Source organism: Pimephales promelas, chromosome 18 (assembly GCF_988280905.1).
Source record: "Pimephales promelas chromosome 18, fPimPro1.hap1.1, whole genome shotgun sequence".
Taxonomy (NCBI): Eukaryota; Metazoa; Chordata; class Actinopteri; order Cypriniformes; family Leuciscidae; genus Pimephales; species Pimephales promelas.
Genome location: NC_142786.1, coordinates 25,848,473 through 25,873,912, shown reverse-complemented (window position 1 = coordinate 25,873,912; position 25,440 = coordinate 25,848,473). Strand labels below are relative to the sequence as shown.

General features: G+C 39.0%; 2 protein-coding genes across 3 annotated transcripts in view; both read right to left on the bottom strand.

Moving 5' to 3' along the window:
- ptp4a2b (protein tyrosine phosphatase 4A2b) overlaps nt 1–7,644 on the bottom strand; it is a 35,445-nt gene extending 27,801 nt beyond the window's left edge. Inside the window, exon 1 of the mRNA XM_039680640.2 lies at nt 7,504–7,644. The gene's annotated coding sequence lies outside the window, so the exon portion shown is untranslated. The remainder of the gene's footprint in view (nt 1–7,503) is intronic.
- A 1,289-nt stretch (nt 7,645–8,933) lies between these two features.
- col8a2 (collagen, type VIII, alpha 2) overlaps nt 8,934–25,440 on the bottom strand; it is a 129,792-nt gene continuing 113,285 nt past the window's right edge. For both annotated transcript variants that reach the window (XM_089123237.1, XM_039680639.2), the window contains 2 exons: nt 15,633–15,813; nt 8,934–13,000 (listed from right to left, as the gene is read on the bottom strand). In XM_089123237.1, coding sequence (XP_088979363.1) covers nt 11,094–13,000; nt 15,633–15,786 — 2,061 coding nt within the window. In that variant the 5' untranslated portion in view covers nt 15,787–15,813 and the 3' untranslated portion in view covers nt 8,934–11,093. The remainder of the gene's footprint in view (nt 13,001–15,632; nt 15,814–25,440) is intronic.

Below are 25,440 nucleotides of genomic sequence, written 5' to 3'. Positions count from 1 at the left end.
TTACCACAAATGTGCAAAGGCTTCACTTATATCACTCTCTCTAGAACTTCCGCAGCTTCAAACATGCTCCACTGTTACAGACTCTCTACTCCTTTTCCACAACAAAGTATGCGGAAGATACCAAGAAAGCAGTGAGGGAGCGAAATGTGAGGATACACCTGTTCAGATCTGCCTGACTTGTTGTAATCACCATGCTGTACTGCCGTGGTGGAAGCCACGTGAGAAAGTGCAGCGGCAACTAAAAACACAAGAGCAAACGCCTGAATTCTCCATCTAGATAAGAAAAGATAAGCCCAACTCTACCCTAAGCAAGACAGGAATGATTTGAGGCCAATAAGCAAATTCCAAAAGCAGTAAACTTTACATCAGTTCCAGAAAGGTTAATATGCAGCAACGCAGGTTTCCACAGGCCATGCCACAAGCAATCATATAACAGCTCCCAGGATGCTTTAATTTAAATGGTATGGAGAGTATAAGAGAAAAAGCAAGTTGGATCAAGTTGGGCCCCCACATATGCACACCTGAGAAAGGAGGTAAACATTCCTTTACCGATTACTGTAATAAGCAACTGCTTCTGCATTACGCTCCCTGAATAGACACCACCATAGAGTTTTAGTTTTGTTTTCTCTATTCCAGGGCATTACAGATGAAAAGGTGAGTCCATTGACACCCATGAGAACAGAAAGAGAGGTTTGGCTTGGCACGTGTCACTGTATTGCGAATGCCATAAAGAGTTTCATGCTGTTTAACAGTAGTAAACGGAATGTTGTTCAGAAAACTTACAGGGGCTGAGAGATAGATTATTCACAATGATTTTTCCAGTGATATAAAAAAAGCGACATTTGTCATTTATATCTTGTAATATGATATTATATTAGAATCAAATCAGAAATTAAAAATGTTTTAATTATTCGTATTTCTTTTCATTATTTTATGTGCTATATAAACAAATATAAATATAAAATGTGCTATATAAATAAACTTGCCTTACCTAAAATTACATAATGAAAATATTACAAAAAAGGAGAAAAAAATCTATCTATCGTTTTTGATTGGATGAAAGCAGATCTGAATGAGAGTTAAGTCAATTGTAACTAGGGGCTCCAAGACTGAGCGATTAGAGAAGCCCGGGATATGCCAGAGAGAGAGAAATCTGTTGTTTCACCAGAAGTTATGATAATTTCATTTAAAATGATGCTGTCATTTTTTTTTATTAAATGCATGGATAAATTTACAATAAGATAATTAACTTTACATTAAGGTGAGATTTAAACTAACAGAGCTCTACATATAGCCAAAGACATGGGCTGAAAAATGATTTTCCTTTAAACAATGAACAGCTCCTCAGGTAAATATCTAACCGAGAACTTACAAAAAAACACTAGGATTTCAAACCTAACATCACCAGAAGGTGATGAAGTCCTGTTACAGTGGAAAACCGGACACAAAGGATGAACTTCGCTCCTTCTGACTGATAGAATGGAGGCACCCCAGAGTGTGAATTCTGAGTATTAATAAACATTAAAGAGGCCACCAGTGACATTCTCAGAAAAGGAGAGGAAATATGGGTCCTGCTTTGAGACAGGATAACAATGCAAGAATGAATGCTCCATCTGCCCAGGTGTTGTTTTAAGTTGCTAAGAGGAAAAAGTTAAGAGTAGCTCTTTTCGCATAAACATGCCTGAATTACACCATGCAGACAGTAACAAAAGACAAAGGGCATCAAATAACCACCAGTGGACCATTGGGTCATCAAGTTAAAGTAGCTATTAAGCGGTTTAAATAGGACTACCAGTTTAGAATGCGGCGCACTTTATCTCAGACCAAAAATAAAAATCTGTGTAAAGCATACTTAGTGGCCTATAAATACACCTGAGGTACACACTGAATGCCACACACATTCTTGAGGCCCGTCTGTCTGCATTCCTCACTAGTCTCTCAGCAGTGCTAGAGAAGAACACCCTGAATCATAGATTCATTTACACACCATGGATACTTTATTGTATCTATGGCAGTCATGACATTCAGCTAGCCCACTGCAACAAAAAGAAAACTCCCTTTACATAGAAATGTATATTATCATGTCCAGTCTTGACTACTGAGCAAAGCCTAATAACTATATTGAAAGTTTCCCAACTAGGGATGCACCGATATCAAAATGTTGGACGATGAACATTTTGTTTTATATTTGAAAGCCGATAACCGGCATATTGCCGGATAATACTAAATCCACATTTTTATACCATTTTTGAGAGCCTGATTACAAAAAGTACTTTCTCTTTATTAAAACCCACATGCCAAGAACCCAATTATAATTGTGTTTTTATTATAATTTTTCTTATTATAAGTTCTTATTATGATTTCTTTCGCAGTTCTTGTCTGTCAGTCATATATTCTTATTTATAAGTTCTTATTTAAATTTCTTTCAGTCACATAATGGAGGTATATGGGGTCCTCCTCAAAGAGCATGCACAGAAGCCCAAATTACACATGATATATGACTCGTAAATGTAAGTACATTGATGACCTAAGACACGAAATGGGCGGTTTGTGTGAGAAAGACACCACAGCACTGAAAAGAAGGGGAGATATCTGCTGCCAAACCCAGGGGCTCAGCACAGCAGTAATCTCACTCAACAGACAAGGCAAAGAGGTATAGCCAGAGCAAAGCCATCATCATTCTTGTGCTGTGCTTTGCCATAATCACAATATTCCTCAAAAAGGATGCCATTTTAAAAGGGAATGAATTCAATAAGGTACGCTAGTATCTCACACCTGCCTACAATTCAACATTCAAAGGTAATCATTCATCATATTAGTAGCAAAGCTTATTTTATTAAGTTAGGACCTCTGACAAACCATTTACACGACCGCTGCGCAGTAAGCGCACACAGCTATTTCATCACGGCCAGATGAATACGCTAAATTATCCAAATTGACAGATTGAAGATATAAAAGACTGGATGACACGTAATTTTCTTTTATTAAATCCAGACAAGACAGAGGTAATACTTATCGTATCTAAAAACCGTCCACAAAACCTTTCGCAGCACGACTTTAACATATTAGGATGCCCTGTTACTTTATCCGACAGTAAAAGACCTGGGTGTTATATTAGACTGCAACCTGTCTTTTGAAAAGCATATTTCATATGTTACAAGAACAGCCTTTTTCCACCTTAGAAACATTGCTAAGCTACGTATTATGCTATTTGTCTCTGATGCAGAAAAGTTTGTTCATGCATTCATGACCTCGAGACTAGATTACTGTAATGCTTTATTAGCCGGTTGTCCTGCATCCTCAATAAACAAGCTACAGTTAGTCCAAAATGCAGCCGCTAGAGTTCTTACTAAACCAAGAAAATATGATCATATAACACCAATTCTATCATCACTTCATTGGTTACCTATAAAGTTCCGTATTAATTACAAGGTATTACTTTTGACTTTAAAGCTCTAAATGGTTTAGCTCCAGTCTATTTAACAGATCTTCTATCGCCCTACAATCCATCGCGCTCTTTAAGATCACTAAATTCGAGGCTTCTGGTCATTCCTAGGATTTCCAGATCCACCAAAGGAGGGAGAGCATTTTCACATTTAGCTCCGAAGCTCTGGAATAGCCTTCCTGATATTGTTCGTTGCTCAGACTCGCTCTCTCAGTTTAAAACTAGACTAAAGACGCATTTATTTAGCCTGGCATTCATATACATTTTTTATTTGGCCTCTAGTTCATAAACGCCAGAGGAGAACTGGCCCCCGACTGAGCCTGGGTTCTTCCAAGGTTTTTTTTTTCTCCATTGGGTGATCTGATGGAGTTTTAGGACACCATCGGGTCACTTGATGGAGTTTTTCTGTTCCTTGCCACTGTTGCCTTTGGCTTGCTCAGTTGGGGATATTAAAATTAAATGACCCATCATACCATTGATCATCTCTACCAAACTTGATTGTCTTTTCATGAATAAACACTGTTATGTTGTCTTGATTGATACTGTGAAGCACCTTTGATACAATCTGTATTGTGAAAAGTGCTATATAAATATATTTGACTTGACTACTAGAGTCTGTTTGAATAACAGCTCAAAATGCATATAGATAACATGCCACTTGACTTGAAAGTGGCGTGAATGTTTACGCAAAAGTCATGATGTTCAGTTACCGCATCGTCAGGTCGAGGACAGATCCGGGGTCGAGGGCGAAGCAGAGGAGGTCGTGCAACTAGGTCCGAGGAAGTAGAGGCCGAAGTGCAGGGAAAGGAGCGGTTCTTGGACTAGAGGACCGGCATCGAGTTTTGCATCTTCAAGCTCAAACAAGGGCATGTGAAGGGCCCTATGATTTCCGCGGAATCGCGGAATTGGCCAATTAACGCGGAATCTATTGTTAACACGGAATTTCGTAGAATTTTCCATATTTGGTTTGAAATTCTGTTTTTGTTTGGGAGATTAACGCATGTCTGGTGAAAATGCAGACCAGGGGAAGCAAATCTGGGCGACACAAGCGGCTCTCCATGGCTCTGCTTTCGTCGGCTAAAAGTAAAGAAACTCGACGCTATAAGCCGTCAGTGCCGAGCCGAGCAGTTCGCACGTGACTTATGCAGTGTTTCCCACACATAGACTAATTCGCCGCCACATACTGCGTTTCGGTTTAACACTATTTAAAACACGACAACTGTCAATGTCAACTCTTTTTTCAGCTTGTATTTGACTGATGAAACTGATGTGACTATAAAAAAAAGTGTCAACACCAGCCACCACAAATTGTGTTGAAGAAGCACTGAGGGAAGACAAGTAGTCAGTGGAAACTCCGCTAAGAGGGTGGCTCTTGTAAATGCTGCCACAAACCTGCCCACTTCCTATCAAGTTGAAGCTTACAGCACTGTGACTGTAAACCTAATAGAATGACTCAAACAATAGACAGACAGTTCATGTTATTCAACACAGAAATCTTGAGGATTGACTGCCTTTTCAAAGGCCACATCATGCAGTTTGCATCGAAGCCTTGCAGAGGGAGCAGATGTCTTGCAGGTCAGGATGAGACTGTGGTGAGCACCACACTCATTCATCAAGGGTTAGCTCCTGCTGGGCTTGCAATGCTGGCTCAAAGGGTACAACAGTCCTTCAATATTTAAGCAGACAAGCTGAAAAGACAGTGGGAGGAATGGGAGTCATGCTGTTGCCAGTTGTGTAGATGTTTTAAGAAAGCCTGCTGTGAGGCACAACTCGATCCATGTTTGTTAACAAGCTGTGAACTACTGCTACCAATGACATTTAACATGCTGCCCAGTAAGAGTGGCTACTGACAGCCCAAAATGCCAAACAAGCCATAAATATGCTCCGAACAGGCCTCAAAAAAGACATGTTTGTACTTTAGAGTTTTGAAAGGTTATCAGGCCTTTATACGATAGTCTTAATCTTGGTTACAATAAGAAATTTTTCAGCAGACTAGCACAAAGCAGCAAAATGCTGATTATGTCTATTCCGTGAGCAGCATCAACTCTACTCTTATACAGCAACAAGTCATGATAATACATTCAATTAAGTATAATATGGGACAGAGATGTGTGGATGTACAAAGCACAGTGATGCCAATATCAGTATCAATATCAATATCCAGATTGAACACAGATACGAGTGCATAAAAGTACTTATTTACCACCTTATACGAAATTAGAAAGAAGAAATTCACACAGGTCAATTTAATTGGGGAATGAACTCACTTTCCAACTTGTTTTAGAAAAAAAAAGTAAAGGCAAATCTATAGATGGCCTCAAGTCTAGACATGAAACGTTTCTGAAACTGAATCAACACCTGCAAATGTAACAGATATAGCAAAGCAGAAACATATTATTATTACTTCTCAAAGTGTTGTGTACTCCCTCCAGGTTCTTGAAACTTAAAGTTAAACACTGATTAACTGATAATGTGATAGCCTAGTTACAGAAATACATCTGCAAGTTTTTTTATGTAATGATATTTCAATAAAATAAAATATTAAAGTGGAAAGATATTTAATGTTTACTGAAGTTATTGTGCTCACATTTAATTAAAGCCGTCCCAATGTAGTAAACAAAAATTCTGTCAAACTACCAATTAAATGCCCATTTAAGTATAATAAGGTTTATTAAATTGTGAAATAAATGTCAGTGTCATTCAGAGGCCTATAAGTTACCTGTCCAATAAATATGTAGATAAGGCAAGGTCAAAGCGATAAAAAGCAACCTTGTCACAGTTTCAAGATTTCAAACAACTAATGTAAACAAACACCTTGTCATGTTCTTAAAATTTCTCAGCTTATATTACACCCATACCTTAAGCTCTAAAACATGTCCTGACTTGTTCCCACTTGGCAATTTTACAACTTCCGATGTCCAGTCCCAAAGGCAATGCATAAACCACTTAGCCCACCACGACCTGTACAGTTTCCTTGTATTGATTACACATGAGTAGGATGAGAACAGGTGGAGCACAACGGCAGGTGACTCATCAAATACTAACGTTACACATGACACCTAAATACAACTTGGAACACATCAAGCATACCAGCTTAAGTCAGTTTCCCTATTCGTCATCTTACCTGTTCTGCTTCTAAAAGCATGGCATTTAAAAACTTTCGGTTTAGCAGCTAACAGTTAGTTTACTGCGCAGTTCAGGTCTCATGCTGGATCATCAGCTTACAGTTTAACCAGGTACTGGATACAGGAATGATCAAAGACAAGGGTCGGCTTTAAAGATTTACCATATGTCAGACTCGCAGCTAAAATAAAGCAAACATTAATGTGAGGGAAACCAACACATACACACAAGGTTTGTGGTAACTTACTGTAAAAAAGGAAATCTAAAATTAATTAACTAATCTTCCACGCTCTGGGTAACAATTGAGCCACTGAAATCACGAACATTCTGGGGTTTGACGATAAAGTGTTATCAGACTGAACTGACAGTTAATAACATTAACGTTAGCTTCCAGGCTAACAATTCAATCGCACCCTCTCTGACCCTCACTGCCGATCAAATAGTGAAAATTAGTTAGTAATTAAAAAGTAAATACTTAAATATTATGTTCAGACCCGGAATTAACCAAATGTCTAAACACAGAGTTAAAAGTGTAGCGGCAAATAAACTGTCCGAGAAACTTCTTGACATGGTCTCTGGCTGATGATGAGACCGCTAGCAAGCGGCTAGCCAGCGCAGTATACAGGACAGCTAGACAGCCTGGGGAGAACTTCAGACCTTTCATAAATCAACATATATAGGAATGAGCGACAAACCGTCCTTGAGTCGGTTAAAACTGTCCAACCGTAAACCAAATAAAAGACGATTATGGAGTTTCCGTTCAAACGTACGCGGGCAAATGGCTGCCACACTCGCGAGCTCCTTCACCGGCTGAACGCGAGCTTTCACAGCTGCACTAGAAACAGGCAAAAAAAACGTCTCGGGTAGTCGTTTTTAACGTCTTTCTGCCATATTAGGAGTCAGTAGCTAAGCCAAATATAATAGGGGATACTTACAAAGAACGGGCCAAACATTGAAATCCCTTGGCAATCCCCGGAGAAAGTGCACGTTGAGCCGTAACCGCTTTGAGGATGAAGTCGTGTATGTCGTCCTCAGTGAAACTGAATTGAGATGAACTGAAGGGGGTGGAGTCAGTGACTGCGTCATCTTTGCGCAAGAGCTAGCCTGTTGACGTTTTAAGAGGACTTGAGGATTTCGTTTACCCATCGAAACATTGCTTTACTTTGTAAAATGTAAAGGTGATATTGATTTTAATTGCACTGTTTGTGACCGTTGCCCTGGTTGATTTGTTTTGGTACTGCCCATTCATATGACCGTTTTGGATAAATGTTTATGACTATAGGCTATTAGAGAATATTGATGGGTAAATATGTGTCGTTTTGGAAATAATTATTGTTTGTAAGCTTGGAGAAATGTACAGACCAGCCAAGCGCAGTCAGTTTAATAATACATAAATTATATATTTTTTTTAAATGTCCCCAAATGTAAGTTTCCTGTATTTTGTTTTATTAAACTGTTTTGTCTTTCAATAAAGAACTAGAGACGTATATTGACGATTTTCTATTGAGAAAAAACGTTATTTTTTAAAAAACCGCATTAAGCCCCTCCTAATGAGTTATTTGAGGACCATATTCCAATTTCTTTACTCCAATACTTTATGGAAAATTATATATGAAGAGTTCAGATGCAAAAGCCTCTAAATGCCATTTGAAATTTTCTTCTAAAATGACCATTTTTATCAAGCTTGTATATTTAAGTTCAGTAATTTCACTTAAATGACAAATAATAATCTTCATTGCCATTTAAGTGAAATTATTGAACTTAAATATACAAGCTTGATAAAAATTATCATTTTAGAAGAAAATTTCAAATGGCACTTAGAGGCTTTTGCATCTGAACTCTTCATATTGTCTATTTAATCCAAGAATATATATACAAACACTTTATTCCAATACTTTGTGGAACATTAAACACATTGTTTAATTAAGCCATGATAATATTGAGAACACTTTATTCCAATACTTTGTGGAAAATGAAATAGGCCTATTACTTATATGTTATTATAATTATTTTTAAAATATTAGATTTGGAACTGATTTGAATACTAGAAAAATGTAGACCATGATGGATGTATGCTTGCTTAGTTACATGTGTAATATTTTGAGCCACCATACCACAGGTGATCCTTGTAAACGACACTGGAATGGAAGTAAACTCCCCCTAGTGTTGGTCATACATTTTCTTTAGATGATGTCTGAAGCAGAACAGCTTCAAGGATGTTTTTGAACATACCGAATGTTCTGATTAAATTGTATAGTATATGAACTGAACTTATGAGATAAAATATCCGAATTGGACTTGTCAACATCCCATCTTACTAAGTTCTGTTGGTCTTATTAGGGAGAAAAAGAAAAAAAAAACACCCTTGATCAAGAAAGTCTTTATTGATGTTGCATCTGTACTGTCAAGTACTTGTAGATTTTGTAAGAGCTGACAAAATATGTTCAATCAAAGAGTGCATTTAATACCCAAAATGGATTGCATAAAGTGAATGCAATTAGACAAAAAATCCTATAGATTGATAGATACATTATAAAAGAAAGAAAAACAATGGTAGTGTGTATTACAAACTCCTCGATGCTGTTCAATATAAGGTTATTTGTACGTTCACGGTTTCGGTGCTTGGACATCTATCACAAATGTATAAATATGCCTTCATTAAGTTCATGTGCAAATGGGATTGGTTGTTTCTTTTAATTTGATTGATATGAACAAATATCCCGTGGAACAGAATCAAGGCTTTTTTCCTAGTTTGCTTTGAACGACAAAAGTAAGCCACATAGTCTAAGCAGATTGGAGATATTCCAGCACAACAAAGGTTTTAAATCTTCAATCCATTGCACACAAACAATATACACTCATCATAGAAAATAATGGTCACAGTGTTAATATACTGTACAATAAAAAGGTCATCAAATACATGCTGAAATAGGAAAGATCTGGTGCCAAAATATCATTCCAAAGTGAATCATTTCCATTTGAAGAAACAAATGTCATGTAACCGTGTATGGAAAGGACAAGTTCAGTGACTGGGTGTGTTTAAGTAGACAGACACTCCTTTAGTCTGTTTCAGGTTTCATCATCCTACATATTGGTCAAACAAACAGAAGCAAGAGAATTTTTCTTTCAAGAGGGTCACTTCAGTAAATGTGCAAGAAACAATTTCTTTGTTTGTAACCTTTCATAAACACCACAGGAGCAGTGCTATCACAGTGTGATGTATCCAAATCATGCAACTTTATAAATGTATCATCTTAGGGCATGCATTAACTCATGTTAGAGTCAGTCATGATTGCGACATTACAAGACAATCAGTCCAATGGGAAAATGAATGTGATACAAAACAATCAGTCAAATGTGTCATTGTAAAAGCAGCAATGAGAAAAAGAGTCACAGAATGTAAAACCTTTAGAGCACACAACGCAGTAGTTTGGATTTGTGGTGGAGAATTGATTTATTACAACAACAAAAAAAAGTCAGAATTATATTTTCATACTCTCAATCTATTAGTAGTCCCTTACTCACCAATGTAGGCTATCCTAAGATTTTGATGAGAAGCTATACATTATGTATTAGCTTTGACATGTCATGATTCTTAAAGTATGAAATTAGTGTCACAGAAATTCCATTTGTTTTGGTTTTGTTTTCTTGTAATGCAGGCACTGTCATTCAGCTGTCCTCTTGAGGCCTTCATGACCGCTACTGATTCAAACGTGGCATGTTTTGAGCAATGAACTCAGTAAATCAAGTAATTGTCTTCTCAAAGACTCTCAAACACAACATAGTTGTCGCAGAAACAGAGATATTAGCACATATTTTTTGCTTTAACAGTAAATCAAACAAAACATACTGTATATACCTAATGACTAAAGCAGATAGATAATTACCTGTCTGGCATTTAAAAGAAAAAAAAACAAACAATATGGAACTGAGGATTATTCTTTAAATTACGAATGTATTTAAACATACAAATACAATAACAATGTTGTATAGAATGTCTGCATTCGAAAATCTGCAATGTGGCACAAATCAAGTAGCCTGTGTTATATTAAGGAAAAGATATAGGTGAATTTGACTGCAACTAGGGGAACATACAACCCCAGAGTCAACGTGATGGAGATCAATGGGAGTCAGAACATTTGGCAATGTGTGCAGTCACACGGGTAAGTCTTTAAATGGTTACCTACACATTGCAAAGTACTTAATAGTCTGATTGCGATACACAACATCAACTACAACATCAATAAAATAACACCATTATATCATCAACATCAACAAAAATAGCATAACAGTTATAATAAAATTATCATATAGGCAGGAAATAACAACACTTGAAAGTAAAACAATGATCAAATCAGACATTTGAAAGAGAGGGTTAAAACAGAGACAGCATGAATTCTCCTTCCTCTGCTTGGAAACTCAGCCTTTCCGTCGTTCAGTAAGTCTTTCTTGTCATCTATTTGCTGTTATTACAGATGTTGCTGCAGGGCACCTCGAGCAAGCAATTCTCCGCTGAGACGGACCGTTATGTGGGGCACAGGAGGAACCCTGAGAAGGACGAATGGATGTACTCAGTGGAGTAGAGCCCGTTTGCTTGGTCAGAGGGCATTTGCACCCAAACCTGGTCATTCTCCTTCAGCTCCAGCACCGCACTACCTGAAGCCTGGTCCATATAGCCCTTTTTGTATTCATCATAGGTGTATGTAGCTGGCACATTGTTTTTATACAGTGCCACCCACAGGCTGGTTCCCTTTACATGTACATGATAAGAAAAATAGTAGACTCCAGGCAGTAGGCTTGTGAAGATGCCTGTGGCAGGGTTGTAAGCATTTTGCCCGTTGTACAGAGTCCTGTCGAATTTGATTGGCATTCCAGATGGTGGAAATGGTGTTGTCAAAATGGCGGTAAAAGCAGGAGCCACGGAGGCAGAGAGCTCGGCCTTACCATAATGCGGCTTCTCACCATTTGGCTTTGAAATCGATTCTCCTAAAATAGTTGGCCCTTGAACTGCTAACTGATCACCGTTAGAGGGGCTGGGGGGGCCAGGAGGTCCAGGTGGACCCGGAGGGCCCTGCATACCGGTAAGTCCAGGGGAGCCAGGCTTTCCTGGAGGTCCCTGTGGACCAGACATCCCCTTCTCTCCAGGTTTTCCAATTCCTTGGGGCCCTGGTGGACCTTGTTCACCTTTCAACCCTGGAACACCCTGAGGTCCCATATGACCAGTGGGGCCTGGGAGTCCAGGAATCCCTGAATTGCCACGTTGCCCAGGGGGGCCTGGAAACCCATTCTCACCTTTTGGACCTGGTCCCCCAATCAAACCAGGATTACCCGGCAGGCCGATGTGACCCGATTCACCTTTAGGTCCAGGTTTGCCTGTGGCCCCGTTGAGACCAGGAGGGCCCTTATCCCCTGGGAAGCCAGGCTTTCCTGAGAGCCCACTGGGACCCTGATCGCCTCTAAGCCCCGGCAAGCCTGGAGGTCCTTGTGGGCCAAGTTCTCCCTTTAGACCAGGCATCCCATGTTTCCCTGGAAGACCCAAAGGACCTTGTGGACCTGGAAGGCCTGGCTGTCCAGTTTGCCCTATATCTCCTGGAAGACCTTCCATCCCAGGTTCTCCTTTGTCACCAGGGGCTCCTTGTAATCCACTAGGCCCTCTGTCTCCTTTTTGTCCTAAAAGCCCTGGTTTACCATAGCCAGGGGGTCCAGGAAAGCCAGGAGTTCCTCTGGGGCCAGTTTCACCTTTTGGGCCCATCGAGCCTGGAATACCTGGAACACCATCAAGTCCAGGTTTTCCCAAACCAGGTGCCCCCGGTGGCCCTTGTAACCCAGAGGGACCCGCTTCCCCTGGGACACCATGATCTCCTGTAGCTCCTTTATCTCCTTTTGGCCCCTCAGGCCCGGGCAGCCCATCAATCCCCGGTTTACCCAACCCAGGGATACCTGGAGCTCCTGGAGGTCCTTGAAGACCAGTGGGTCCCCTGGGACCTATTGGACCCGGCTTTCCATTGCCATTTTCCCCTTTAAGTCCTGGTTCACCAGGACTACCACGTCCACCTTTAGGCCCCATTTCACCTCTTGACCCTGGCAGGCCTCTAGTCCCAGGTAAACCTGGTTTACCATTCAACGACAGACCTGCTGGCCCAGGTGGTCCTGGCTGACCTTGAAGTCCCCGTGAACCTGGCTCTCCACGAGGCCCAACCTCGCCATTGAGTCCTGGAAGTCCTTTAGGTCCTAATTTTCCTGGTAAACCTGGTAGTCCTGGTTTTCCAATCCCAGGGAATCCTGAAGGGCCTTGAGGACCTGTCTGACCATTGAGACCTGGTTTTCCTATACCTGGTTTCCCTGGTAATCCAGGAGGCCCAGGTTGTCCCCTTGGTCCTGGTTTCCCTTGAGGACCTGGTTCTCCTTTTACTTCGATCATGGGTGGAAACTCTGCAATAAAATGAAGAAAACAAAAATTAGGGACCATGATTAAACTTCACACCTACAATCCTAGAAAAAGAGTTTGTCAATGTGAGAATTTATTGTTAATGACTCTAAACCATCACATTAATTATTGTCTGGAGGGAACCCTAAAGCACTAGTAGAACTACAAATATGCATTGTGTTTTACTCCACATCATGCTCAAGTGTCCTCTAAATGGCAGCTACGCAGGTATGCAATGAAGGCCTACAGGAAAAATGAATGTGTTTATGGACAAAACATAAACAAAGGACAAGGACAAACTTCTCAACAGGATTTGACCTCACTGGAATTTCAGCAAGGGATCTGCAGTGACGATTTTTGCCAGCCATGTTTGGACAAAGAACCATCAAACTATGCAAGTCAGGAAAACACAGTAGATACATTCCCTTCAGTTCTCTACAAATGTTTTATAAAAAATGAGTTTTAATGTACACTTAACAGTACATTATATTTAGCCTGTAAAATTGTCCATTTCACTAATATTACAGTGAGGACTCCTGACATATGCAAAGGTCAAAGTGACTCAATTCTTCAAAAAAAAAAAAAAAAAAAAAAAAGAGAGAGAGAAAACATTTTTCAAAAGAGCGAGAGAGAGAGAGAGAGAAAGAGAGAGAGATAGAGAGGGGAGAGATAGATAGATAGATAAATAGAGAGAGAGGAGGGGAGGGGGTGGAGGGAGGGGGGGGGGGGTATATCCTTATCTGTATTAGAAAGGTGTTTTCTAATTATGAAGCGCCCTCAAGTGGTACCATCATTTATAGCATAGGCCTAGGCTAAGAGGAATGATTAACATTTTTACACTACATTTTACATGAGTATACATTATTTTGCTTGTTCTGTAAATTAAATTCACTTCTCAGACATTATGTTCTTTAACTCAACAATTACACCCTTTTTATTTTCTATTAGTTATCTATACACCCAGATCATGTTTTATTAAAACATTTTTTAATATGAAAAATTGCATTAGGTTACAGGATAAGCATTAAGTAATATATGACTTATCAATATATGCACTTCTCAAACAAACTCGTTCTTCCTAAAAAAAACCAAAAAACTTTCAGACCATTAGTGCATGTCTTCCACTGTCCACTAGATGGCAGTGAGCACACAGCTTTTCTTTCGAGGTTTCTTGAGTCCTATGATCATGATAGTTAGTTTTAATTCTCCAAACTTTAAGTACATTAATGGCAGTTTTCATTACATGTTTCTTGATGCAGTGCAAAAGCATTTAAGTAATTGAATAGAACTGTGTTACGATGATACATGTCCAAATACCATGCTACACATTGGTACTTTCTAAAGAAAAACTATAAAAAAAAATGTACCTTGCACTACATAAATCAAATACACATACAGACACACAAAATGGACTTTTTAAACTAATAAAAAAAAGTTACCATATGCTAAGAGAATCAATAATTCCAATAAGGCCAAAATCATGCAATCATTATCAGTATACCACATACAGGCCAAGAAAGACACATTCTTCAAAATTTCTTATTTTGTGTTCCAAACAACATGAGGGTGAGTAAAAGATCACTGAATGTTCCTCTTTGTGTAAATTCTCCCAAAGACCTGAACAATTAGAAGCAGGTAAACCAGTCACATCCCATCTTGGCACTTCAGGACCTTACACAACTATCTTACTCAGTACTCTTTTCGTTCCTGTATTCATCCTCCTTTACCTGTGACTTTAGCAAATCACAACAAAGAGCTTTCATGCGACATCTCCTCTGGATTTCTCATCAGCCCAAGGCTTTCTTACTTGTTTCTGACACTGTTTTGACACACCCTTTGATCCCTTCAGGTTTAGACTATATGGACCTGTGATATACTGCTCTGAAGGGAGGTGACTTCACCCCACTCTGTCCCTCTTTCTCTTCCTCTGACACACTCACAATGCCCTCTTGTATATCAGAGAGTCAGTGAACGTCAAACCGCTCTTGTTCCCTCTCATTGTTCATCTCCAATTCTCTCAGTCTGACAAACTTCTGGCTCCCCGACTCTATTCTGTCTGAAGAATCTGCCTAAAAAAGGGAATACACTAAACTGTTCAAGCAGATTTTAATTAAATGCTATTTCGATGCAAAGGTCTTATTCAATAACCCCCTGAAAACCAGACAAATTCATTCAAGAATGAAACAAGTGTTTATGAGTCATTGTTTTTAAATGAATCATAAATACAGTCACTTGTTTAGTTCCTGAATAAATCAGAAATCAGTCTAATGAATAATTGAAGTCACCCATAAAGACACTTGCTGGTGTACACCTAGTGTACTAGTACGAGTGGCTAGTGCCACCTGCTGGTGTAATCATGTAACCTGCACAAAAAGTCACCGAAAAATTCCCACACATGCACAGACTGACAGTCTGTCCAGAACTAACACATTCACGCTGAGTGATACAAATAGTAATAAGTCTCAGGGCTGTCAGACCAGAACTAATCTTATATAAAAATAAGATATGTGGTGCAGTTGAAGGCACACATATTTTTAGGCATGTTCATGCTTTTTTATTATTATTTTTTTTCCCACTGTCTTATTCCGATACATTAAATGAATAAATGGGTGGATGGGGAGACTTAACAACACTTACCAAGATACTGGCCCTTGCCTTCTCTGAAGGGTGGCCCAACAGGCCCTTTCATCATGGGCTGCACGTATTTCATCTGAGGCAAGGGGGCGTAACCTCCACCCAGGACATGATTCCCCAGAGTAAGCAGGACACACAGCACTGTCAGCATTGTCATCGGCCTCTCAGATCAAGGGCTTCCAAACTGCAAAGAAAGAAAGACAGATCATTGATTTTGGTAGGCACACAGGTAGGTGTGCTTTAAAAGGATTCTCTACTTTTTTGGCAAATAGGAACATTTTACCACTCCCCCAGAGTTAAACAGTTGAGTTTTACCGTTTTCGAATCCATTCAGCTGATTTTCTGATATTTAGAAGAATATCAGTAACCAAACCGTTTCTGGTCTCATTGACTTCCATAGTAGGAAAAAAATATACTATGGAAGTCAATGAGACCAGAAACTGTCGGTTTACTGATATTCTTCTAAATATCAAAAAAATCGGCTGAATACATCTGAAAACGGTAAAACTCAACTGTTTAACTCTGGGGGAGTTGTAAAATGAGCCTATTTCCCAAAAAAATTAGCATAACAAAACATTAATCACTAAATCTCACACTTAAAATTAATCTTACACAAAAAAAACAACATTATATTGCTCTTAATTTTAGCATTTACACACACTCTTCCGAGTGCCATCGGCAAAGCATGCTGGGAAATAGTATCCCAGCCATTTCAGTTAAACTTAAGTTCGTCTAAATTAAAATAAATAATTTCATAAAACTCAAAATAATGAAACAGTTCAGTTTACTTAAAACATATCAGTTCTGTGGACTTGAAAGAAAAAGAAAATGCTAAATACTCATAAAAATTAATTTGACTGAACTAAGTTTGTCCTACTCAAACCAATTAATAATTTTGACCATTAGGGTTTACAGTGTACAAAGTGCTATAAATAATTGCAGAATTGTAGAGCTTTTTTTGATCAGATGCTTTTTTAACGGCTGCTTTCTCACCGCTCATTTTTGTTGTGTGTTATTTAGTTATTGAGAGGAAAGGCCGCAGCATGGGCAGTGTAAGGGTGTTGACTTAAATTTTACCAATGCTCATGTACTGTATTTTGAACTTCTTTTCCCCCCTAAGCGAAGAACAAAAAATAACACTGTGAGTATCGGGCCTTTACACATTGCATAATGTTTTCATCCCCTCTCAGAAAGAGTTCTTTACTCCATGTTCTTTACTCCATTACTCATTTTTGGATACCTTATTGAGCATTTATTTTCTCTTCACGCTCCCGTTTATGTTGGCTTTACCAATGTGCTCGATTGGATTTCAAAGTGCTTCGCCAGTCAGCATTAATGCTAGTTGTTGTAATACTGAGTGACAGTGGCATACATAAATGCGCTAGCCTGATCAGTGATGCCTGGCACGGGACATAGCACATGAAAGTTCATGAAAGTACACCAGTCCAAAACAACAAAAAAAAAAAGCACAAGTAAAGCCCATCATGTAAAACCTTAGAAGTGAAATGTTATTTAAGGCCTTGTTTCAATACTTTGTGAAAAATAAAAATAAAAAAAAATAATAAAAAAAAAAATCACACAATCTTTGGGTTCAGTTTTGGGGTTTACACAAGCAGCCAGGTATGGGCTCACTCGAGAGCCCGCGGAGATGCTTACAATAAGAGCCAGGAGGATCTTCCTACACATCTGTCTGTCGGACGGGTCACTGGGTAGAGTTACTGACCCCATACAAGTTACGCCTGGGCGATGAGGATACGGATGCCAAAGCCTAGGTAGGTCTCAGTACCTCAGCGTTTGTTTAACCAGTCATTCCCTGAGACAGCTGCAGCTGTTTGCTTTAATTTACTGCAGGAAGGAATGATAATTTCATCCTCATGTTACTCGCACCAAATATTTATATTTACACAGATTTGATCAGGTGCGTGGGCGAGACTGGCTGGGAGAAGAGGGTGCTGATGGCATCAAGTTGGGGTTTAACAGTGGGGATATTGTGGATGTCAGATTACTTCGGTCTGTCTGCTGTATGTTCCTGCATTCACAAACCGAGTGCTTGACACGGTTTGAGATTTGGAGCGGAGGTAATTCATGAAACATTTTTAAAGGGATAGGTCCCCTCCAACCTGAAAATCTGTCATCATTGACAGGAAAAAAAAAGAATATCATTCCAAATGACTTCCTTTCTTCTCTGCAACATATTTTTTTTTTCACTGTAAAATGAGTCAATGGGGTCCAGTGTTGCATTGGACTGTCATCACATGGGCAAAAACTGTTAAAACTATCATTCCAATTATCTTATTTTGTGTTCCACAGTGGAAAACAGTTGTTTATTAAAGTGAAATATCCTGATTATCACAGAAGAAAGGAAATCATACAGGTTAAAATGAATAAAATAAATACATACAATTGTTAAATGATATTTTCTTCATATTTTCTAACTTAAGTTACGAATAAGATTTAGTTTTTAAGATGTTTTTAGAAGAAATCGAATTAATGAAAAAAAAAACAATCATTTATTTTTTTTAAGTTATGATAAAAGTTTAATGCATTTATTGGGTTGTTTCAAATAGAAAGTATTACAACATAACACTACTATTTAATATTATACTATTAATAATACATATTCCTATTTAGACTATTTATCTAAATAATCCATAATCTCAGACATATTTATGATGTGGCAGATAGTTTATTGATTGAAAGATCAACCAATCTTTCACTTTTTTTACCCAAGACTGCCTAACATGGGACAGAGCTTAAAGTCTGCTGATCTTAAATTCTGTCCAAAAGCACATCGACATCCTATCCATGGCCTTCACAGTTCACAGGTTTTGGTTTGCCGTTCTCAGTGGACCTGGCCAAGCCAAGACACATTCATAACCTACCTCACTTCCTATTTCAATGTGCTGTGACAGCTGAACTCTCTCTCTCGTAACCGCAGGTTTGAACACAGAAACTCACTAGTCAGCCCGACTGCATCTGCAAGCATGAGACTTACAGGTCAGCTCAACTTTCTCCACAGTGCCACAGCTCAGCAAGAGACTCTTTAAACTCAAACCAAAGGTTAATGGTGCCCCTTTCTCAAATATAAAACATTTCCACAACTGGAACAGTAAGAGGCTCCTGCAAGAATCATCTCAAAGGCTGGACACATTTGAGGGCCTTTCCATTAATAGGGTACAAAATCATGTCTAAAACTCCTTTAAAAGTATTTTTCTTTTCAACAAATGGTCAACAAGTGAAAGAAGGTGCTTAAGCTTCAGTCCAAATGTTACATAAAGCATTTATTTTATAAGGGATTACACATTTTGGAAGGGTTAGTAGTGTTGGATATGTAAATAAATGAATGAATAAATAAAAATGAATAATTTTAAGCTTAAAACATTAATTTGTGTAACTTTTCAGTTATTTATTTCCTAATTTGAACACACACACACACACACATACATACATTTGCTTTCCATAACCCTAACGCTACCCCTAAACACAACCCTTACAGAAAACTTGCTGCATTTTTACATTTTCAATAATACATATATAAGTGTTTTTTTCCCTCATAGGGAAAAATACAATGAATTAAACATCAATTCAGCAAATTATGTCAAAGTATTATTAAAATATTCTTAATTAAACAGAAACAAAGTTATAATTGTGATTGTTTGACACTGTGAAGAAGGTCAGGACCTCTGAGGCTGGACAGGCCAAAATCCCACCTTAGGGGACGCTTTTAGGCTAATTTGATGTTGAATATCTATCATAACGAACTGTTGTAAAAATGTGCATCTATTCAATCAATCATTCAATCAATAAAGGGAGGGAGACTAAAGTTGTGCATTGTGAAAATTGTCTAAGACAGATACTAGTAATGCCTGTGCTGACCGACAAAGGCATAATGCAAGTGGAAAGTTAACAACATTTATGGCGCTTTTCCATTACCAGTACCAGCTCGACTCAATCGACTCGACTTCGTTTTCCATTGCAGACAGTACCGCCACAAATAGTACCCGGTTGTCATAGCGACGCCTTTCGTTCCTTGTTGCCCTATCAAGCTCTCGCAGGATCCGCTCTTCGGCAACCAAACAAAGGAAAGTCTGCATCCCCTCGTTTGACCACGGCGCACGGCGTATTCTTCCGAGTTACCATAATAATAGTAGTAAGTTTAGTAACTACAGAGAATGTCTAATTAAAGAGAATTGGCACTGGTTACTTCCGGGTTCTGGACTGGCTGCAGTAACGCGTCTCTGTCCATGCGGGGGCGCTCGCGGTCGAGTGCAGAATGAATGGGAATCAATGGGGTTTCACCCCCAAAATCCACTTTTCTCAGGATGTAATTTTTTGTCAAGTGATTTGAAAGTTGCATTCAAAAGGGAGAGATAAGGGAGAATTGCATTTTTAAGTTCACTTATCTGTTCTAAAAATCCGTTCAAAACTGTGATGACGTCACACAATAGCAGAATTCTAGCATGTTCCAGCCAACAACAGCCTAACCTGTAAGAAATCAAAAGGACATAAGTACTCGTTCATTCGACTTTTGGCCTATAATCTATATTGAACTTGCGGAATCAACAATAAAATCTATTTTGATTTAACGACAAGCAGGTGAAAGAGACACATATAGCCGTTTAGCCCCATAGACTCCCATTCATTCTGCTCTCTCCCGCGATCACCTCCAGTGGAATTGTAATGGAACTGCAACCAAGGTGATGCACAATAGGGCTAATAGGAAGTGCCAAGGCTCTCCGTTAGACGGGCTCTGGTAACTATCTCTGCCCAAACTATTTAAAAATGGCGGGGTTATTCTTGATACTCCATCTGGCACGTGCAATGATGACGCAGTGAATGGTGACGATTCTCTCTGACCAATCAGCAGTCGGCATTGTTTTCACGTCACATTTTATTATCGGCTCAGCTCGCTCAGAACCTCGCCGGAGGTGATACAAAAAAAAAAAAATACCCGAAAGCAGGAACAGGTACAACTTTTACACAGTGGAAAACCAAACAAAGGCGAGTCGAGTCAAGTTGAGCTGGTACTGTGTAGTGGAAAAGCGCCATTAGTTTGTGCCTGTGTTGCATCCGTGGAAATCAAAAAAGAAAAGTATGGCAGAGCACATGTCCATCCATGTTAAACCACATCTGCAGGGAACCTAGTCCAACTACAGCTCCTGCACTCGCTGGCCAGAGAGATGAGAAAAAAGCCAGACACGGTCAGACTCGCTGTGTTTTCCCAATCAGCAAGACTCCAAACAGGGCACTCTGCGCCTGTTTGCTTTGCCTAATTCACTGTGGTTCAATGGCGTTTCCCTCTTTTATCATTTTCGATTTTCGTTCTTCATTGTTATTCTTACTGGAATTTCTGCTCTGGGCTCCGGCAGGACAATTTGGGGCTTTGCTCCGGCCTTGAATCCCTCCTACAGTGTATAGCGTAGTGTTATGCTTTTTTGCCACCGAGAGAGCCGTGCAGCGCTGCGGTTGCCATCTTATTTTACTGCCGCGTAAGGATGTGCAGTCCCAAAAACCATGAGTGAGCCTGGGTAATTAGTCACGTCTGTGTGAGCATCTGTATTTCTGCTCGCTAAAAAACTTGCTTCCTCCTAGTTCTCACATGTAGCCGTTTCCCTCTCCAGGAAAAACATGATCACAAGTCAAAGTCACATAAGCAGGGAGGCCAAGAGTAAGAAAGAGCGAGTCAGACAAACATAAAGCGACTGAGAGCATTGGTGGTACACAGCCAACATGGTTAGTTGTTGAATAGTTGGCTGTCGTTGGTGGTGGTAGGGGGGCAGATGGCTGAGCCTTTCTTGGGGGTTGTGGTATTGTGGGAAGGATAATTTAGACGTCCTTAACAATGTGCCTCGCTCTGAGCAGGCGTCTTAACACTCAAAACGATCAGAATCAGACATTACCCCTGTTCCACAGGCCGGTACAATCTGTTTATCTAATGTTTTTTTTTTTTTTTAAAAGCACTGCAGACGCAGTAAAAAAGTCTCACGCAATCCGTCTGGCCAAGCGCTCAGCCATGCATGCGCACTCTCTGTGTTTACAGCGCACAGCTGAGGTCTAAAACATAGATATGCACATAACAATGGGCGACTGCCAAATGTCTATAACACAAAAAATAAGTTGCTTCTGAATACCTAAAGCCAGTCTCAAGCATTAAAGGTAAAACCATATGAAAGAGAAGGGGTAGAAATTTGGCAAAAGGTAGTGATGGTTTATCTAAAACAGATCTATAAAGACAGTTGCACATTCGAATTTACGGTTACAGCTTACGAAGTTTAAAACAGATATTTTTTTTAAGAGCAGAAAGAGAAATAAGGAATCATTTGTCCCAGACATTACACATTTTATGGCTTTCCCATAGTGAGTCGGCCTCCAAATCAAAAAATAACATTGAAGAATCATTCAACCAGACCAAAAATGAGCTTTAAAAGCATATCCATGTAATTCACCTCTAATCAGTCCTGTGAAACTCAATCAGAAAGACCTGTCCTTGTGTGAAAACAGGAAAATATGAAAAACACAAAGCATTACTTTTCGCTATACCACTTACGCTTACTGCATGCTGGCAGAGAATTAGGCAAAACACTGCAGGGGCCAAAACCTACTGGCAGTAATCTCTAAAAACAACATGGCAGCTCAGGTGGTAACCAAGACACCAAAACTGAGTGAGCCACAAGTAAACGGCTCAAAGGGAAGCTATTCCCACTATTCATCACCTTAAACAGATCTCTCTTTCCATGTTTTCCCTGGAGCTCTAACTTTTGCTGAGAAATAAACTTGAATTTATCAGTCCAGGTAACACAGAGAATGATTAAACACTGTTCATTACATATACTACCGACATTGTAACAATATAAAGTGGGTTATTAAAGTATTAATTACTAATAAATGATTCAAATGTTTAGACCTTTCTGTTTCAGCCACATTCATAATTTTGATTTTTGTTGCTGCGCTGCGCTCGAGCACTTAATTTGCATTTGAAAGATATCAGCAACAATGTTTCGTATAATATTCTTTCTCAGCCCCGAAACTTAAATATATACACTCACAGAAAAAAAGGTACAAAAGCTGTCACTGTTTTCAAAAGGTACACTTTTGTACCCAAAGGCTGCATATTGGTACCTTAGTGGTACATATTAGCACCTAAAATGGACATATTAGCACCTAAAATGGACATATTAGCTCCTGAAATGGACATATTAGCACCTAAAATGTACATATTAGTACCTAAAATGTACATATTAGTACCTAGTGTACATATGAGCACCTAAAATGTACATATTAGCACCTAAAATGTACATATTAGCTCCTGAAATGTACATATTAGCTCCTGAAATGGACATATTATCACCTAAAATGTACTTAGCACCTAAAATGTACATATTAGTACCTACATGTACATATTAGCACCTAAAATGTACATATCAGCACCTAAAATGTACATATTAACACTTAAAAGGGACAAAAGTTTACCTTTTGAAAAGGTACAGCCCCAGTGACAGCTTTTGTACCTTTTTTCTGAGAGTGTACTGGGCTTGGAATCATAAAATAGTTATGTAATTAAATTATGTAATTTAAAGTAATTAAAGTTATGTAATTTAAAGTAATTAAATCAATGTCATATATGTGTGACTAGCCGACTAATTAACCGCTATTAATATGAATTTGTTTTCAAATATTTATACGTTTTCAAATAATAAAAAGCAGTGAAGTTCATGTGCCATTATAATGTGAAAATTGCAAGAATATATAAATCACATTTTTTTTTTATGCATTTATGACATTGGGTCTCAAACCAACACACACTTCCAGTTTCACATACAAGTCTTAAACCTAATCCCAGATTAAAATGCATGTCTGTACTGTTAAAAGAAACTAACAACAATTTGCACAAATAATAAAATATGTCATTATTTTGTCTCAAGATGCACACCAGTAATGATCCTTAATCGCATTTTTTATGCATTTATGACATTGGGTCTCAAACCAACACACACTTCCAGTTTCGCATACAAAGTTTAAACCTAATCCCAGATTAAAATGCACGTTTGTGCTTTTATAACTAACAAAAATTTGCACAAATAACAAAATGACATTATTTTGTCTCAAGATGCACACCAGTAATCTAAACCCTGTAAAACCAGGCCACAGTGTTTTAGTGTTTTATGAATGTAAATGAAAGTGTGTCTGTGTGTGGCATGCGGGAGAGCGTTTGTGTTTGCACAGTACAGCCACATGTCTGTTTGAAAGGCACCATGCTTATGGAGTCAGTGAGAAGGGCGGAAATTGGGTCTGAGAGTTTTATTCCATAAATCAACTTTTCACCATGAGTTAAATCTCAGGAGGGGCCGAACGGTGCTTAACCCGCAACGGCCTCCTCGTCTGCCAATCATATATCGCTCTTTTTTCCCCCTATATAAACTATGTAATCGGCTACCCTAGTAACTATACAGCGCTGCACAAACTTTTAGGAACGCCGTGCTCATTTTCAACACCCTGTACATTTACTTTCTCTGATTGCATGGCATATTAGCGACCACCGTGACCTTAGCCCAGTGTGGATATTAAAATGGAGCGGTTTGGCTAAATTGGCTCTCAGAGAGCATTTCTCAGACACGCTGACCTACAGAGCAAGTCTCAGAAGCAGACGGGTAATATGCAGCCGTCCCCCCTCTGTGACAACATTTAACAGAATCGGTCTATAAATCATCTATTTAATGCTGTCAGGGTCCTGCTGAGGTGTGACTTAAGCTGCTGTTTTGTTTTTTGCCCCTTTTCCTTTTTTCCATCAGTGGGGCCTCCAGCCTGCCCTAGGGCCCCATAGATGTCACGCAGTGGCCCTAAAGCCGACGCTCCTGTCGGGTTAAATGTGACAGATAAACAGTGAATTCAAGAGCCGAACTTCTACCGTTAACCACTTTAAATGGGGTTTGTGGATACTGTGGGAACATGTTTTTCTCAGGTAGTTCAGATGAAGCTCCCTCTATCGTGCCCCTGAGGAAATGTTCTCTTAGACACTGTAAATAACAGACACTGTTCATCTTAGCTGTCTCGACTTCTTGGCTGTGCGAATGATGCACATACCTTTCGCAGTCTCGGGAATACAGCAATGTGTTTTTTGGCACATGCCTTCTCAGACACACACATGCAGAATACACAAGAAGTAAGTGTTTAGCTTACACCAGCTGGACCATTAGCACAGGTGCTCCTAGGTTATTACTTTCTGTTTGGGTTTAATTAGAAATTAGCCACTGGCGTGTCTCATCTGAGACCATAATGAACATATATTGTTCTACAATTCCTTCTTCATTTTACACTTTAAATCACTCATTCTTTTCAGAATAAAGCTTTATTAGCAAGATAAACAAGGGACTGCTAAAGCATTATACGCAAAAACAAACAAAAAAAACTTGTAGTTACTCTGAATGTCGTGTAAATTTAGTGCATACAAGACTGTCATATCTACTAGATTTTAATGGGAAACACTAGCAGCTTGCTATGCTACAGCTAATAAATTACTTAGCTAAACTACAAGCTACTAATAACAAGATGACACTATATCAAGAGATCCTTCAATAATAATTAGTTTCTAAAAACGAATAAAACTACCAAATTTGTAGCAAATAATGACAAAAAAGTGATGTCTGCTACTTAAAAAATAAGAAAAGAGAGTGACAAGCCTGTCTTCTTTACCTAGCTAGCTAGCTAGATGTGTCTGTCTTTGACAATGCCCAAGTGGCATGCACAGTTAAAAGCGTTCAGTTTCATTCAAAACCAATAAATGTGAATGTGGCAATGATTTATTTCATAAAAT